We start from the raw sequence: 19,425 nt of genomic DNA on the forward strand, positions 1-19,425 counted from the left end.
TGAATCCCACCCCACTATGAAATGGCAACATAGTATAGCTGTACTTTTCCCTTAAATCAGAGCTTTGAAAAACTATCAATGCAAGGAGATCTCCAAAGAGTACCTTGAAAGTTTGTTGTCTGAAGCCCAAATGGAATGCAAAAAAGGTGAACAAATTGTGGATCCAATTATCTGGCTTGAACAACAACTGATATTTAAAAGCTTGAGGCTAATGCTTAGCATGAATCCTATGGACTGGAAAAGGCACAGAGACTTGCTGTGCCTCAGCACCCCTATCAGAATATCGGATCAACCCTTAGCAAAACACTTAAGAAAATAAATCTTACAAGCAGCTAAATGTGTTGAATAAACAGTTTCCATCAATTTCACTTGTACAGATTTACTTATTAGTACAAAATGGCAGTTGTTTGCATGTGTTTTGTTAGAATGATTGATAATTTGAGAAGTTCTTTAAAAATGTTCTGCTTTATTTTGCAACATGGGTTGAATTTATTTGGCAACTGAAATGTCCAAGGAGTAGTCTAAAAGCAAAGGGCTTGGAAGGTTACTGGTGTCAGCACTAGGGCAAAGGATGAAAACTGACAGTATTTTTTGAGGCTGCCGTTGCACATGCAGCAGATGTTTCCAACGTTTGTACATGCAAGCCAGGTGATATGCATCACTTTGGTTTTAAATATCCTGGTAGCCACATCATTCTTCAAGTAAACGGCTGTAATATAGCCCAGTGTAAGAGTTATACAGCTTTTCATTAAAAACAAACCGTTACTTAGACTGAAACCCAGTTTTGCTCACTTGATTTTGATGATATCCATGCCGGTCAAAGTGAGACTAACGTGATCTCCTGCTGCAGCCCAATCAACTGGCTCATCGTGCAGTGTGATTCCTGGAAATGAGTAAGAACAGAACCTCACAGTGAAGTACCTAGGTTCTGAGCTACAAACAAACAGCTCTGTTTGGGCCATTTGTGCTTCATCAACCATTACTCATCAATTTTCAGTATGAATGGGTTGAGAGTAAAAGCTTTTTAACTGAGAAGACTGAGGAAGCTTTTTTTTCCCCTTGGTGAGGATTCACTATTCTCTCTCACCGCACCCTGCACCATAACATGGCCTTATTCAAGCCAGAGGAGGGGACCTGGTCCTTGTCACCAGCGCAGATGACGCAATCCTGAGAACGCTGCAGTACTAATATCTCCATATCTGCCCCACCCATCCTTTGAGGCACACGCACACCCCAGACCGCATCTTTCATATACTTTAATGGTACTGTGTCAACTTTCATTTACCTTAAGTGGCTTTGCTGACTCTTTCATAAAAAAGCATAACTGAAGCCTTTCAGACGCAACGCCGCGTCTATTAGAAAGCACCTTTACAAGCAATTTAATTCTAATTTTTATGTATTTTAATTCCTTTAAAAGACAACATGGTTGATGGGTGATGACAAGACTAGTTAGCTCTGACTGAACATCCTGACGTTTCTGGTGAACACCAAGAGAGAAAGAAAAAAACTGGTTTTTTAGAAACACTGCATGTATTTATAGGATCTAGTTCTATTTTGCTGCCGATTGCACCTCTTGACTTGCAGATTTGTTCCCAAACCCACTCGCCAAAAACATGCCAGAAAGAATGATTCAACTATAATCATGTTAAGTGCCATTTTTAAGCAGTGCTGATAATTATCTGATATATCTGCCATTATCACAGAAGGAAAGAAATTTAGCCTCTTGAAATGAACAACTTGAATCCTAATGTGCACACCGCCTGAAGTAAATACTGTATGCTGAATTAAATTATCACTTCCTTACATTAAATATAAATGGTATATGCTTAATGAACTTATGTGCCCAACCTACATTCACATTTCAGTCATAGGAGTGGCAGTACAAATGAAAAACCATAGAATGGTGCTGCTGGAGATACTCAGATAAAATACATCTTTTTCCATGGCACTTCCTCCACCCTCCACACAGAGGAGTGACTACAGTGGTCTGCTACCCAAATTCATCCACATTATTGTAACATTCCTATGCATGTGAATAATGTGCATAGAACTGTAGAGGTTGATAGACTGAAGAGCTTCCCAAATTAGCACTGAACAAGCTGGGTTTGGAATAGAACAGACAACCAAACCAACACATGGCTGAATTCAGGCTAAATACTTAAGATACAAAAAGCTATTCATATCTCAAGGACTCAATTTTTTATTTACTGGCCAATGTAAGAAAATCATAATTTTATCTTTCTATTTGCATATGAAACAAAACCAACTCTGCAGTACAAAGACAGCAAGCTTAATCAGGAAACAGCTAAGCACTTAATGTCTAGCTATTCCTTTTCAGAAATCAAATACATTGGAATTTAAATCCAATTTTCTTCTCTTTTCCAGTTGCTCAAGACAACTATATCCTGAAAGTTTGATACTATGAAAGGATCAGTGACAAATCTAACAGTATCAAACAGGAGCAATGACTTAATTCTCAAGCTTTTTCAAAACCAATTCGTAAGATTAATTTCTCAAGGCTGTTCAACATCCTCACACTTCCTAAAAGCAGAAACACTCCACAGTAAAGCTGAATACTAATGATTCCTGTACTGAATATCTTTATAGACATTGCTGGAACTCAAATGCTTTTACAGGCTCTTCATAAAGCAATGTCAAAAGCCACAAGGCTATAACTTTTGGATTATCTGATATGGTAAAAAAAAGCATGGAAGATTTCACATACTCCTCACAGACATATTTATACAGACACAGTCACATCTAAAGAAATTCGTTTTATGCTTTCACAATTTATGTTTGACAGTTAGTATCAGTTTGACAGTCTGTTACCATTTCAGTAACTGTTTCTAGCCCAGTATTGACCTGAAAGTAAACATGCTTCTGAAGACTGTACCTTTTGCAGTGCAAGTTTCATTGGGAGGCATTGCCAGAAGTCGTTCTCCAACCTGAATATAGCCTGCTTCTATTTTACCAGTCACACAAAATCCTGAACCTTGGTCTGTAATAAACACAGCAACAATTTTAAAAAACTTCATAATACAGTCAGAAGTTAGTCCTTCACCAATGCATAGACAAAGTTTTTAACATAATGAAGATCTTTTTCCCTTCTCAGCAGTGTTCAGTACTTGCAAGTTAGCCAGCTGTGCATCATAATGAAAATGAAACTTTGAATTCAAAACCTCTAGATCTTTTGTTTTTCACAACTAAGGAAGAAATATTCTTCTTTAAACAAATGTAGGTACATAAAGAAATATTTTTTAGTTTTTTTCAGTATTAGACTAAGCCCCCTTAATTTCTAGCAATATTATTTAATTCAGCACTTTCTCACTATAATTACAGATAAAAGGAATATGACAGACCTCTCATAATAATTCTAATGCATACAGGTGCAAATTCCTATGCCATTTACTATTTAACTGAGTCAGAATCCTAAGACTCTGTCTGCACATTACATTTTACTCCTGGAAAAGTCAAAGAATTCAGCTTTATTTAATATGAGAAACTGTTATAACAGGAGCTAATTTAACTATTTCTGTATAAAAGACTGGCAAAGTTTTTGTTTTCAATGTCCTAAAAGTCTGTTCATCATTTGAATGATACATCAATTACTTTCCCACATGTGCTACACATGCACATTCATGCACATACACCTTAACAAATGCCTCATCCTCTTAGCATGTGTTTGCAGGTGTGCTTAAAAAGAACTCTCTGAACTGATTCTACAATGTCATTTTCAGTATCCACACAAAGAACAAATAATCTTTTGCTGAACATCAGAATTCAGTGATATAAGCAAGCATCTTAGTATTTTGTGTCTCACATTAAATTAAAAGCTGAATTTAAAGCTGAATTTTAAAGAACAAGTTGATCTCAGATCTTGAGGTCACTTACTACCAACTTGCTTTTTGCATTCATTACAGCTATTGATGAATACTTCTGTGTAATGAAGGCTTCCACCTTTCTGTCTGGAAAAATATTAGCAGTATGCCTGTATGCTAATTTCCCTCTATTTATTCCAGCAAATGAGATGAAACACAGACAATTAACAGATGACATCAAATGTCAAACAGGAAACTGTCAAAGCTGGTACTGGCTAGAAAAAGAATACCCAAGTCATGTTAGAGACACCACCAGAATACAGCACATAAAACCACCTGAAGTTGTCTTTGCAAGCACTTGTGGCAACCAGAAACGTGAACTGATTCCAGATTCTCAACCACTCCCAAGTACAATAAAGCCATTTATCTTTTGTTCACATCATCACCAGGTCTGGCTTGGTAAACCAATGTGGTCTTTGAAGCTTCAACTCCCATGCTGACTGGTTCCTTAAAAGTGTCAAGTTCCTTCAGTTCCCCCTGAAATTAGTGCAACTGCAAAATGGACAATGGGGGACAGAATTAGGGCATAAAAAGCGGCCCCATTTCTGCGCATCTGGTATTTGGGTTCTGCCAGGACATGTTCTTTGTCCTCAGGGTTTGATTTGGAGACAAGGCATTTTAGGGTCAGATCAGTCATACCCTAGACAGAATTATAATATGGTAAATGGGGACTGATGCAGCAGCGAAGGATCAGATCAGGAACAGTTTGCCTGGAGAGAATGAGTATTAGGAGGACAGTGGAGAATAACAGCTAAAAGCTGGCTGAGGCAGCTGAATCATATATGTGAGCAGCCTTAATAGAGAAAGGGGTTTTCCAAATTATGTAGGAGTACACTCAGCACTCTCACTTTTTACATACTTCTATGGACAGCTCTTCCTGAGCATGCACAGGTACTAGAACAGAGCTGAGAACAACTGTTGTTTCGTGTACTTGTATCTGCAGCTACTTCCTCTGGTGGCATCAAAGTTAATTAAGTTTTGAGATCATAATGTAAGAAAAAATAGCCTAAAAAAACACCTAAAAGGCCACATTTAGTGATAAAGCCTCTATATGTAAATTGAGTCCCTTCCAAAGTTTTTTTTTGCATACTTTAGCAAAATAGATGTAGTCAAAATTGCTCATTCTGTGAAACTTTGCTCAACCCAAAAATGATTATTGCTGCTAAAAAGCTGTGATATCATTTTAAAAGATCTCAATCAATAATCCTAACACACTTTCCCACAGCTCATGAAATTAAAAAAAAATAAATACAGAGATGGCATAGATGACAAAACCAGTGGTATTACTCTAGGGTGTATTCCCATGCAAGTTTTCAATATTTAGCATTAGGGCTTCAGTTAAATTAACTATCCAAGGGCATGCACAATATTTACTGTTTTCTCGAAAGCTCACATGAAAATTGCACAAACCTGGTATTTCCAGGTTTATACTATTTACAATCAGAATTTTGATCTGTTTTGTTTTTTGTACTTCCCCTATAAACACCTTATATAGAAAGGAGAATTTGTTAAAATATGAATTTAAATGATCATATTTGATTACAAATATTTACAACAGTTCAAATCATGCTGTCATTTAGTTTGCAACATTTCTCAAGGGACCTACAAAATGTTTCAACATGGAATTAGTCTAGAAGCCTTATTTCTTCTAAGTTGCCTGCAATTGTAAATGACTAAATGGAAAAAAAAAAAAAAAATCTAGTTTACCATAGAAATCTTAGAGGCTCAAGGCACTCTATTTTCACCAGACAATGAAAATAAGAACTGGTTATGGTTCTTGCTGATCCTATCTTTATTGATGCTAGGGAATAGCTCACTTCCTTAAATCCTTGGCTGGTTGTAAGTCTCACCACCACCACAATTTTCTTCCACCTCACCTGCCCAAATTTTTATAAAAATTAAGGAATGTGTCATTATTCACAACTACAACAATGAATAGAAAAGGAAAAAAACAAACTTGTTTAAAATCTAGGACTGGAAAACAAAAGAGCCCAAAGCCACACTCATAAAAATTTTGAGAAATATTGATTTAGTCCAGCAGAACCAGTTTGAGGAAGTCCCACATTCTGTCCCACAGAACCATGAATTCATTACACAGACAAATAACTGGTCATGCAGATTAGTTTCCTCAATTTCTTTTCCAGTGTGTTGCACCTTCAGCAGTACTATTTAAAATTTGGTAAGGTACTTGAAAATGTACTATTCTGGTCCAGGACTACACATGAAGTTCCAACTTTAAGTCTTATTTTGACAGCATTTTTTAACACTTGTGTTAAATATCAGTGAAATGATCGCAGAAATATTATAAAAAACAACCAACCTTTAAAAACATCAGCAACACACAGTCTAAATGGTTTATCCACTGATCTCTGCGGTGGCTTGAAAGAATCTGCAAATAAATTGATAAAATCTTTGAGAATGTCTGTATGTAATAACTATCTCAGCATCTTCTCAGTTATAGAAATTAATTATGTTGCATTCCAATGACTTTGTCTTGTGTTTTCCCCAAAATAAAAGTTTTAACACACAGGACTAAGATGTATTATTTTAAATGAGGAAAACTGCACTTACCAATTTGCTCTAACAAACAGTTTCCCTTATACCATTGTGTGAGGTCACTTGACTGACCCCTCGTGACTAGATTTTCACCACCAAGGCCACTTGTTGGGATATAAGCCACATCTGATTCCTAATAAAGAAAACAAACAGATGTGAAGCATACATTAACAACAGGATTTCCTAGCAGAAGCAAGAGGTGTATTTTTCCAATGTTATGCATCTAAACTTTAAAAAAATAGTTGCCACATTTGCATTTCCCCTGGAGAAGGCAGGTTAGTCAGTGGATCCATTTCCTTTGTGGTGACCTCTTGCCTGATCACTCTGCTCCAACAAAGAGTTGGAGATACTTAAATATGATGGTATCAATGCTGACAACTAGAAACTGAGTTCAGGTAACAAACTCCTCCGTGTTTGACAGGCAAAACTTTGGTTTAAATTGCTGCTTTGTACTTAGGGACTGCAGGAAGATCACAGCTAGTCCAAATGAGTAGTAGTTGCAACTGAGAAAACATGACAGGAGGGTTCTCATGAGCTCATAATCCACACTGCCACCTGCTCCAGTATAGAATTCTCTACTGTCATTCCCGTAATCCTGAACATTAAGATAGACCATTCTTGGTCTCTTCTGCTGTGTAGACAGCAATCCCAAGAAACTACAAGTGCTCTGAGTATCCCAAAGATTCAGCAGACCTAAACAAAGATGATGATACAAAGAGTATTAAAGAACTGACTGCCCTTATGCAGGACTCAGTACCACCCTACCAGGAAGAAAGGAAATGTGCTACATTATGTGCACATAGCAGTAGCAGGAAAAGTGACTGTGGAAAAGCTCATCCCACTCAAATGCTTGAACAAAGCAACAAAGGCCTCTCAAACACATTACCTTAAAGCCAGCTTGCTTGAGAAATTGGCCAAGCTTACTTGTAATTTCCTGAAATCGTTCCTGCTGCCAATTGACCTAAAATAAAGCACAGATCATGATATGATAATAAAATGATAGATCTTTAACTGTGACTTGAACATACAGCTGCATGTCATCAATTCTGTAGTAGAAACAGATGTGTGTTTATAAACTGAGATTTCCAGGTGCATTTATACTTGAATATATAAGAGCGTACACATTAGCAATTACTGATCACAAACAACACACCACTAAAATTGCAAGCCCTTTTAATTTTAACAGTAGCTTTTTTTTTTTAAATTTACACAAAATTCAGATTCAGCAAGATACACTCAACACAGCAGTAATTTCGAATATAAATAGCAATCTTTAACAAACTTTACACATTTAAATAAAACTCTTGAGGTCTTGACCTAAATGACCACGAAAATGATCTTACAGATACCAGTGAGATCAACTGTTATGTGAGATTTCCACAAGTAAAAAAGGGACCCCTGCTCATTTTAGCACCAAAATTAATCTTCTGTGTGCTTTGAAAATACACCCATTTGTAAAAAGAATGGCATCAAAGTCTAAACATAAGTGATAGAGCAGGAAAGCAAAGAAACAATGCTTTCTTATTAGTTTCACAATGCAGATCCTTAAACTTAATATCCACAAATCTAGACAGTAGCCCTTCACTTAAATGAAGAAATTAAATGTGTACCTGATCCATTTTGTTGACTGCAACAGCCAACTGTGTCACTCCAAGAGAGCGTACTAATAATCCATGCTCTCGAGTTTGTCCACCAGTCTCAAATCCTGCCTCAAACTCTCCTCTGCTGGCATCCACAACCAAAATTGCCACATCAGCCTACATTATAAAGAAAAAAAGAAACAAAAGAGGTTAAGAGGTTGAAATAATCTGGGTAAATCCCTCAATCAGTACCATTTCACACAAAATGTACTTTACAGGGAGGAATCCTGATGTGCTCCAAATGGAATTGAAACTGCTCTGTTCCATCTGTATCATCCCCACTTTGGTGAGATATTATGGCATTATGTCATCTTATATCATAAACCAGCACCTCCTGGCTAAACACAGGACAGCTGCTGTTTTGGGGAACCTGTCCCCTTCAATCCCCACTGTGGATGCTGCACAGATCTAAACAAAACAGCCTACGCTCAGAAGCTTTAGAACACAATGTAGGAGTGCAATGTCCAGTTCTCCCTGCCTCAGTCTGTATGCCTTCTTAGTGAGAAGCTGCAAAAATTACAAACAAATCACCACACTATACAACTGGGACTACCAGTATGAATGCTGGATATGAATGCTTCACAGTCCACTCAAGTAACTAGAGCATGCCAAAATCACAAGGTGGCAAAGATGCCTACTTTATCACTTAGACAAACCCTCTGCCAAAGCATTAAGAGCAAATAATCTACAGCACTGCACAAAAATCAGCATGTAAGCACTGGGAAAACCAGATCTTGCTGTTAGCCTCAAATGCTGCTAATATTTCTTGTACTTTTCCTGCTTTGGTAAGTAATTGCCAGTTAGATCATCATCATGTACTAAGTGATGGCAAAAGCTGTGACCAACAAAGGTACTGGTGTCAGCAGGCAGGTGTAAGACAATTTCAGAGGACTGAGGAGATGGGCACACTGGAAAGAGAGAAGAAGAAGTGGCACTTTCTCCCTTTCCTTAAAAGCTTATGCTTCTGAATTCCAGGAAAAGGAACAGAGTCTTGACTCTGAACTCCCCTTGCTTCACCTTAGGCACGAAACCCTCACAGCTCAGAAACAGGGAGAGTGTGAGAATGGGAAAAGCATGACTGATGAATTTCCTCAGAGCTCCCAGCCTGAGAAGTACATTGCAGTGAACTTCTCATTAAAAAAAAAAAAAAAAAAAAAAAAAAAAAAAGACATCCTGCATTTTCTAAATTATAAATTATAAAAACAGTACCTCAGGACTTACGAATGTGTATCAAAGGCCAGATGCTGGCCTTGATAAGGCTGATTTGCATTTTGCATAACAGCAGTTGGGGATTCACCTCCTAACAGCATTCCCCACAATAAAAAGGCACTAAAGCCATTTCCAGCCATTGCTTCAGCACTGAGTCTACTCTAATAAGCAACAGAAAATTGCAAAGTTTCAGTGATTCCTTAACAGGCTCCAGAACAGACCATCCCATCCACCCTGAGAGCTAGAACAGAGATATCAAGCTTTATTCGGTCAGCCCTGTCTTCTGCTGAACTGATACAATTGCTGGGGGATCTGCAACTCTTAATATTTCTGCCTGGTTACCTTTCCCCCCAAAGAAAAAGCTATTTTAACAACAATTGTAAAGAAATACTACATCTGAGTTAACATTTTCCACTGCTCTGAAACTAAAAATTCACTTCTAATTTTAACTCATAAAATTGCTACAACACATATTCTGCCATATAGATGGCTGTATAAGCACTATACCATAATTTGCAAACTTCTGACTACTCTGCAGCCTAACCACTGGGTCACAAGGTCTGAATTCTCACCCAGGCTCTGCTTCAGAGCTAAAGCAGAACTTGGAACAAACCAGTCTTCCTACATTGAAGTTCTCTGTCTAGTAAGATCGTACTAGCAGTACTCATCCAAGTACTCAACAAAGATCTTAAGATATAACCCATATTTCAGAGAGTTATGACACACTCCACAGCTTAGCTTCAGAGAAAAAAATTGATTAAATCTCTACTTCGAAGAATCAATTTAATTGTTTAAAGAAGGGTACCTTTAAGTGAAAAAAAAAAAAAAAATCACTCTTTTTATATCATTTTTTATTTATATCTTTTTATTTATATAATAACCATGTTATTTTTCCTCCACCTCTGAGATACTGTTTCCACAAATAACTTATCTATAGGAGACTGGCAAGTGCCATACTGAATCCAATGGGTAGTGTCCAACGCTTTTGACTTCACCTACTGTTCCTAAAACAAGTGGCATGCAGTCTCTGCAAATATCCTTTTGACAATATGCATGCATTCTGTATGAACTTTATCTGTCTTCTCATCCCCTACAAAATATACTATAAAGCAGAAAAATGTGTTTTGCTTGACCTATAAATCCTTTTTCTTTAAGCTCAAAATCACTTAAGATCAACCTACAACAAGACTTTCACAGAACTACTCACTGAGTAGCCATATACCACATCTGAATAACTTTCAAAGCGCAAATGTGATTTTATCAAATTGCAATTTATTATTAAATTACTTGCATAATAAAACCCTCCTCCCAAATGTTGGCATTAAAAAAAAAAGCAACTACCTTTAATGTTAATCAAACAAATTATTTTTTAAGTTTAAATAGACAGATGTGTTAACACCATCAATGATTCCATTCCATCTTAGATTTTAAAAGAAAATAAACAATTTAAGAAGTTAAAAATAACACCGATACTGAAAAAAGCGTTTTAGACCACATTTACCTGTGCAGCTCCTGTGATCATATTTGGAATGAAGTCTTTGTGGCCCGGAGCATCCATCAGTGTAATTACTTTAGTTGGTGTCTCGAATTTGGTCATACCCACATCCATTGTCACTCCCCTTAAACAAAGCATATATGCAATGCATCATTAAAACTTTGCAGATATATAAAGTAAGCTATTAAAAAGACAACATGAAATCATGCACTTCATATATTTCACATTTAGCCTTCAACACAGGGATTTCTGCATGTTGGAAGAGCAGACCTCTAGAGCTGCCTTTTAGTAAATCCAGGGGTGAAGAAAAATACCCAGAATTCCAGTACTACTATGCACCCACAGACTGTGTCCCAACAAGCACAGCAAGAACATAAAAATTGAACTGCATATTTAAATCACTACTAATTATACTTTTGATATTTAGCTCTTCATAAAAAGGTATCAGACAAACATAGCTGAGTTTAAAAAAAAAAATAGGCAGTATAGGACTGTAGAGATACAGTTACGCATTTGCAAAGATCCACAGGCAGAATTCCTGATTACCAAGGAAGGATTGCAACACACTTGGACTCAGTTCCACATCTCGCTAACCTCCACATGTTCTGCATGACACATAGGATAGGATCCATCTCATCATATGCAAACACCTACCACACACATGTCTGTATCTGGGTTAGTCATCTGCATCTCCCTTTACAGTCAAGACAGACAGGAACTTTCAAGACACAAAACATCTTGTAGCAGCAGATACTTTTAGCATGCTACTTCTAATCACCAAAAAATGCCAACAACAAAAAAAGCCCCCCAAAATCCCAAACATTTACAGATGACTCCAGAAAGTTGTTTTTTTTAAATAAAAAAACTCAGAGCAAAGAGAAAATAGAATCAATCAAAAATAGTAATTCGGAAAACTCACATCAATATAAATTTTTAATTTTATATTTCATATTTCAAATTAATAAAGGCCTTTTATAAAGCATACAAATGCAATTGTTAATTTAATTAATTTGTAGATTTTATTTTAAAAGTAATGTAAGTCACATGTGATGAACTGACATTTCAATGCTTAGTTTATCAGACTAATATTTTCTAACAAATGCTGTTCTTACACAGAAAAAAAGGTAACTCCCATCAAAATGTATTTCTACCTTTCTCTTTCTTCACCAGTTTCATCCAAGACCCATGCATAGGCAAATGAAGCTTTACCAGCCTTTTTAGATTCCTGTTCATATTTGTGCATAGTTCTTTTGTTCACATTTCCCAAAAGGTAGAGCAAATGACCCATTAAAGTACTTTTGCCTGCATCAACATGTCCTGTGGAGGAAAATAAATATTATAGTAATTTTATTCATTTATTCAATTTAGGTATAGCACAAAAAATATACTAAACATACAAACATCACATGCACTGATAATGCTTCAGTAATCCATAGAACCTCATAAACCTGTGAGACAGAGACACAGGAAAAGAGTTTATTGTACCAGCCAGTTAGCACAACAGCCATGGAGCATTCCAAATTCATGGTAAAAAGTGCACTTGCAGCAATGAAACCAAACATGTTGTGTATGTTCAAAGGGATGCTAAGGCAACCTCACCATCCAAGTCAAAGAGATCGGAATGCAATTCCTCCAAAAAAGGCAAATGCAACTGAAAACAGAATGAGATTTCCCTTCCATAGACTGAGGACAGTTTTGCTTCTACATCACTTCCAGATTCAATCAAGGCAGTCTTTAAACTTTATGTTTGTCAGAAATGTAATTTAACAGTATTACCTATTACCACCAAATTCAGCAGTTGCTTTCCTCCTTGTCTCTTCTCCAACTCTGCTTTCACATCTATTTGTGGTTTTGCCTTGCTTGACTTTTTTGCTGGAGTAGGCACCATATTCTGCTCTTCTGAAACCTGCACCACTTGGGGTGAAAGAGTAGATTTTGAGACAGCCTCAAGTACCCCAGAAGCTACAGTGGCATCTTCAGGTAACAGTCCTTTCTGAGGTGTATTAGTGTGGCCATTTTCCTCAGCAATCGCACTAGGGGAAAGAAGAAAACAAAGAATGCAAATGGCAAAGAAGACACAGGAAGAAGTGAGAGAAATTGAGTTTTCCCTTCACTATCATGTAAGCCCCAAGGAATATGTGATAAGCTCATTAAGGTGGAAGCAGCTGGATAAAAACTGCACAGATACCCGCTCTGAACATCTTGTCTGAAAAGCAGCACTGTTTACAAAAGGAAGATAAGAAGAAATCTTGTAAAATACATATAACAGATAAACAAGCTTTCCATAGACCCCCTCTTTAACAGGAAAGGAAAGGAAAGGAAAGGACAATTATGCAGAACTACCACAGAGCAGGTTTCCTCTGAACTAAGAGCCCAAGTCAACTTTGAAGCACAGATCCTGAAACAGTTTCCACATACAGTACCATTACTACAGCTGAACATAGTAATATTTCATTCTGAGAACAGCAATATAACATAAAGAGTTTATATTAAGCACATGTAAGCTGCAATTTAAAGTGCAATGCTTATCTAGAACTGCAACAGATGCGTTAAGATTTATCAATACTGAAAAAAAAATTGTTTTATGCATCAAACAAGGCACCCAGAACTAAAGAGATCTGGATTCTCAAACTCCCCCTTTTCTAACACCCTGTAAACCCACATATCGCCATATTAATCCTAATGGTAAAAATCCTAAATATATTATTTTCTTACACTCTCTCTTTTTATCTGCATTTTGAAATGAATGTATTTTCCTGATTTACACAAGTTTTCTGAGATTATATGATATTATTCATTACCTGTCATAGCAAAGATGATCACTAAAAACAACCACTAAGCAAAATTTTAAAGACAGCAAAAATTTTCTCATTGCCTGACAGAGCTGCATGGTGAAGCATTAATATAAGAAAGAAGATCAATACCATCAATACCATCATGCTGCAGACTGCTTTCTCTGGAACAGGTTCATGTAGGTTCTCAGAGTCAATTATTTCCACATCCACAGTGAAATCTTCACTTTCCACTTTCTGTTTACATGCCACAATTAACTATCCAGTTTTAATCTTTTCAACTTCTACAAACAGATTTGTTTGTTTTGGTACTTTAGAATCCCACATTGTGACATCTCAGCTTTTACTTGACATTACTTCTCATTTTCTGTCCGTGTAGGAGTATTTGCACTGCGTTAGTCCCTTTCCATTACACAGATCTCATGGAACAACAGTCTTAACACGTTAGTCTACTAAATAAAGCTGGTGAAGAGTTATGATCTAAAAAATTGAACATTATAAATGTTCAGATCAAACACAAACTTAAGCCTCTCATTACAGCACTAAGTAACATGGGACATTTTATGGCTTCCCCTTCTTCCCCAAGTTTCAGAACCCACCTGTGTTATCAGTACTGCAGCAGACTGATTGATTTTGACACTTTTTCATAAGTCTCAAAGCCAAGTTTTTCTCTTGATTGTTGAGACCAAAGCAGAAATTCCAACACTCATTTTTTTTGGCTACAGTTCGAAAAACCCAAGGTCATCAGGTTCTTGCCTCAAGGCTGGATACCCAGGCATGCTTCCCAAATTAGCTAAGCAAACAACCTGCTTTGTGCCAGCCATGATGGTTGCAGGGGTATAGATGGTACCTGTGCTTCCGCATAATGGATAGACAATTTTGTACAAAATCTATTTGATATTAAATAAAATATAGATGCATCAAGTCTTATTTATATTTTTGCATTGAAGTCTTTTCTAAAAAGAAGCTACTCTATCAAAATATTCTAAACCACTTGTAGCAGAAGGACAAGTTTCTATCAAATTACTGCCTTGGGTCACACAGTCTTGACATTCTAGAATTCACATTACAAAGTCAACTGTTCTGCATCACCAACTCTTGCTCCAATGTTATAGACAGCATTGCAGCTTGACAAGTTGAATCACCTTGACAACACTTGATTCTCTAAACCAAAACAATAGCTGGTCATCACTGCTTTACATGTAGCCATGAAGAAAGTTGATTACACATGAATTATTCCACAGAGAAAAAAAGTCACTACAACTATTCATGCTTTCTTTTACTGGAAAAGGTTAAGTGCATTTTTGTAAGGCTGAACAGAAACCTCTGCCTTTAAAATTCCCTAAACAGTACATTAAGTTTTAGCTGAAAATCTACTTTGGAACGGCAAACCAATTATTTTCTCCAATGCCTCTGCAGGGAAATTTTACTTCATGAAAACAGACTGGAAACAAGTTGATAGAGGGTAAACATACAGAGAATTTTGGTATTAAAGTTTTCTACATATTTTAATGAAGTATTAAAACCATCTGAATGATGTAAAGTATACCAAATAATTTTGGTTATTTAATCAAATATTATATTAATAATATATCAATCATTTAAGAGAGCCTCATATATTTACAATTAATTTGCATTAGACAATTTTCATCAGGATTAAGACTCTTCCATCTTTTTCCCTTTTTTCATGCAAACTTCAGTTCAGTCTCGGCATAATATCTATCATGTTCACATTGAAGTACCAGAACTAGTGCCAATATGCAAAGGTCACACTGAAATGCAAATATGGTATTTTACATTGGTATCAAGTTTTCTTCCTTGAAAGTCTAATATTTGAAGTTCTGGAGAAAGTTATTTGTATAAGAAGTCCTATCAAAGCACAGCTGGCAATAGTTTTCTCCCCTTTTCAGTGTCTGCATTTCTTCCCAAATCAAATTTTCAAAGTGAAAAAAAATTAAAAAGCAGTTATTCAGATAAAGCTGAAAGTAATGGGACATAACTCTCATATTTTTCTATAGCTTTCCCAAATATATTCAAGCATTGTCACATCAGGAATGTATTTTCAAAGAGAGGTTATTTGTAAGCCTCTAAATTTTATTTTGTTTAACTAGGTAATGATTATTTTTCCAATCCCAGATGCTAAGATCTTCCTGCAGGCCAAACCCTATATCAGTAAGGATTCCCCAAAACAGGATGGATTTTGTGTGGTGGAATTCAAATTGATTATAGCACCTGAAAGAACCATGTTTATTGCCAGAGGCAGTAAGTACTCTCTCACTTCTACATAGCTTTTATTGTAACCACCACTGCTTAAGGCTGACAAATAGCTTTTATTTTGGGTGCTGCAAAGGAAAAGTGCTAGATACAAATGAAATGAGTGAAACAAAGCTCCAGTCATCATTAGGCCTTGCTAATTTTTCAAGGGTACAGTATTTGAACAGTCAGCACATTGCTAGAGTTTAAAACTTTCAGATATTACTGTGTTTTGGAAACCTGGAAACAACTTGTGCCACAGTAAACCCAAACTTGCCATTTCACAGACGAAACATCAGAATGGACAGAGCAAATGATCTACTTACAGAGTATCCCTAGTAACACAATTCAGCTTTTTCAGGGAAAGGGAGAGCAAGTTTATTGCTAGATACCTAAACAGGAAAGTGGGTAGATTAAATTCTAGTCTCATTTCAAGAGAAATGCAACAGTGAGATCCTGAAACCTAGTTATGCTTCATGGCAACTAGATAAGTATTTTATTGAAAGCTTAATAATGGCTAATAAAAATACTAAGGAGCTCAATTTCTGACAAAATGAATGACATTGGAAATGCTCTTCAGCTAGCCTCTTCCCACAAGGTTTTTCAAAATTATTTAATTGAAAATTCCTGTCAGAAGGCAGTAGCTAGTGTGTCACTAGTGCAGGCAGTTGAGAATATAAGTTGAGGTCAACTGCACTAGAAAGCATCTTTGCTAGCAAAGCTTCAGCCTGGTCTGAGCCATGATAACCTCTCATATGAAGGAAAACTTATATTGGAAGAAGACCACTTCCCTAAAATACTGCTTGCATTGTTGCTTGAGAACATGATGGAACTATCAAAAGCAGTCTCAGTTTGCCAACCACTGCTATCTGGTAACATGGAGCCATTGACTGATTATGCAACTCAACTTATTTGAAAGGACAGAACTATCATGAACCTTGCATGCCCGCTGAGATGATGTACTCAAGAAAGCTTGACCCTCAGCAATTCAGGCACAAATGTCGAAACAGCCTGCCACAGCTCCTTTGGAAATCAGCAGACAAACCAAAGCCTGGCAAGGACCAACATTTAGTCAAAACTGCCAGGCCAGAAACTTCCTATACTGTCTTACCAACAAGGACTATAACAAGTAAAATGAATAAAATGTTATGGTTACATTACTGTTTTCTGGGGAATATTAATAAATACAACATATATTGCTGTAAGATGTGTTAGAAGGCATTCAATCTCCCACAAGTACTGAAAGGTTCAAACCACCACACATTCAAAGAGGAACCTGAAAGCTCATCTGCTCAATATTAACTATTCAGAATTTAGCTTTAAAACATTATTTTCAATCTTCTAGTCTGGATGCTGGGTGAATTATTTTTACACAACCGACTCTTTCGGAGTACTTACAGTCATTACAGAAATGTCTACATTTATTTCCCCTTTCAAAATTATTAATTACATTCATTGGTCAGACTAGTTAAAATAATCAACCCTTTTTTGGTCACAACTTCTTCTGGCTTCCTTTATTACTTAACAGAAAGAAAAATCTCAGTAAACAGTTTTGCTAGAGCATCAGTTTACCAGCAAACTCCATTTTCCATTGACAATCCCACTAAGAATACCCAGCAACAAAGGCAATCAATGCCCAAAGCAATTAAGACTGCTAATAATCCATACATTTCAAATAAGATTCACTGATTAATATGAGGTTATACCTCGTAACAAGACTGAATCATAGACTGAATAGTTAGTCAAAGAATAGGGTGTTTTGCTAATGCAAGCTGCTGCTTTTAAAAACATGGTCCAAAAACTACCTTCAAGATCCCATATGCACAACAAAAACTAGTTCATACATACTATACGATTTCCTTCTAATGGTATCTGCACCAGCACCATACAAATATTTTGGGGTAAAAGTAGGGGGCACAGTTACAGATGTTTCAGAATCCATTTAGAATGCTTTGAGTAATTTGTACTGGTGCTTTTGGTCAGTGACATAAACTATGTACTTAAAAACCTGTATTATTATGAACACCCTGCAGTAAATTAACAATGAAACAAGAAGCTAGAGAAGTTATGAAAAGGGTCAAAGGAATAAGTCTTTCTTAGCTGTTAATAAACACAGATTCCTTCTGTTCCTTAGCAGGTTATCCTTATCCTGCCATTAATCCAGAAGGTAACTGCAGAAGAAAAAAAAAAAAACAATCCCAACACTCATTGAATTGAGGTGGAGGTTCATGTTTCGTTTTGTTTTTCAAGTTTAGAAATAGATGATTCTCTGCTTCTATAAGGTCACAGGCCTTGGCAGTGCCTCCACAGCAGTCTACTAGACAAAAGAAGGAAGGAGGCCCTCATCAGACACCTTGAAGAAGGGGTCTTTAAGACATGCAGGTAACTTTACCATTTCACTTGTATCTTCTTCCATTGATTGGCTGTGCTCCAAATCTCATGCTCTTTTACAAATCATTCCACTTCTTACCTATTCCTCTCACTTAAAGCTAAATACCTAATTTATATCCAATTTCTACAGCAAAAAGAAACTTCTTTTCAATTAGTATTTCAGCAGTACCACTAAGTGAGATGAATAAAAACCATCTTCACAATCACAGAATGACAGAATAGTTTAGGTTAGAAGGGGTCTCTAAAGGCCATCTAGTCCAACCCCCCTACAATGAGCAGGGACATCTTCAACTAGATCAGGCTGTTCAAAGCCTGATCCAGGCTGATTTTGAAATTTCCATGGGTGGGGCATCCACCACTTCTTTAGGGAACCTGTTCAAGTATTTTAACACCCTCACTGCAAAAAACTTCTTCCTTACATATGATCTAGACTCTATTCCAGTTTAAAACCATTATACCCTCTGTCATGTCCGAACAAGCCCTCCTAAAATGTCTGTCCCCATCTTTCTTATATACCCCTCTAGGTACTGGAAAGCTGCAATAAGGTCACCCCAAAGCATTCTCTTCTTCAGGTTGAGCAACCCCAGCTTTCTCAGGCTGTCTTAAGAAGAGGTGCTTCATCCCTCCAATAATCTTAGTGGCCTTCTCTAGGCCCACTCCAACAGGTCCATGTCTTTCCTGTGCTGAAAACCCCAGAACTGAATGCAGCACTCCAGATGGGGTCTCACAAGAGCAATATTAGGGATTTATCTAAAGGATGTACTCACAGGTCCTGAAGGCTTAATCTCTTTTTTTTGCCACTGAACTGTAAGCAAGCATGATACAAACTATGTCAGTGTCCATGGAAAGAAGCAGAACGGCTGAGAATCATGTTGGAGACAATCACCTTTCATCAGAGACTGAGTCATCACTAGTCTATCCAAGAATTACTCTAGTCTACAGGAAGCATTCTTCTTATCTTCTCCTTCCCTGAGGAACAGGCACACATGCTAAGTAAGTATGAGGTACATTCTGTATTTGGTCTTTTCTAGAAACAAACACTTTTAAATAGCCATTTTAACAGTTACTTTTTAAAAATCAATCACAACTACTTAAAATTAGCTGGCAGATCTTCCTCACTCACTTAATATTCCTTTCTTTTTCTAAACTTCTTTCCACGTTAAATTACTATAAAAAGTCCCCATGAAAAACTCCAACTTTTAAGAAGTTTA

General features: G+C 36.7%; 1 protein-coding gene across 2 annotated transcripts in view; it reads right to left on the reverse strand.

Annotated features, from left to right (window-relative positions):
* Positions 1-19,425, reverse strand: part of HBS1L (HBS1 like translational GTPase) — a 57,875-nt gene that overhangs the window by 4,363 nt on the left and 34,087 nt on the right. For both annotated transcript variants that reach the window (XM_056486608.1, XM_056486611.1), the window contains 9 exons: positions 12,555-12,811; positions 11,930-12,095; positions 10,785-10,902; positions 8,045-8,191; positions 7,321-7,395; positions 6,450-6,567; positions 6,199-6,267; positions 2,894-2,998; positions 793-883 (listed from right to left, as the gene is read on the reverse strand). In XM_056486608.1, the coding sequence (XP_056342583.1) occupies positions 793-883; positions 2,894-2,998; positions 6,199-6,267; positions 6,450-6,567; positions 7,321-7,395; positions 8,045-8,191; positions 10,785-10,902; positions 11,930-12,095; positions 12,555-12,811 (1,146 nt within the window). The remainder of the gene's footprint in view (positions 1-792; positions 884-2,893; positions 2,999-6,198; positions 6,268-6,449; positions 6,568-7,320; positions 7,396-8,044; positions 8,192-10,784; positions 10,903-11,929; positions 12,096-12,554; positions 12,812-19,425) is intronic.

The sequence above is a fragment of the Oenanthe melanoleuca genome, chromosome 3, assembly GCF_029582105.1.
Source record: "Oenanthe melanoleuca isolate GR-GAL-2019-014 chromosome 3, OMel1.0, whole genome shotgun sequence".
Classification (NCBI taxonomy): Eukaryota; Metazoa; Chordata; class Aves; order Passeriformes; family Muscicapidae; genus Oenanthe; species Oenanthe melanoleuca.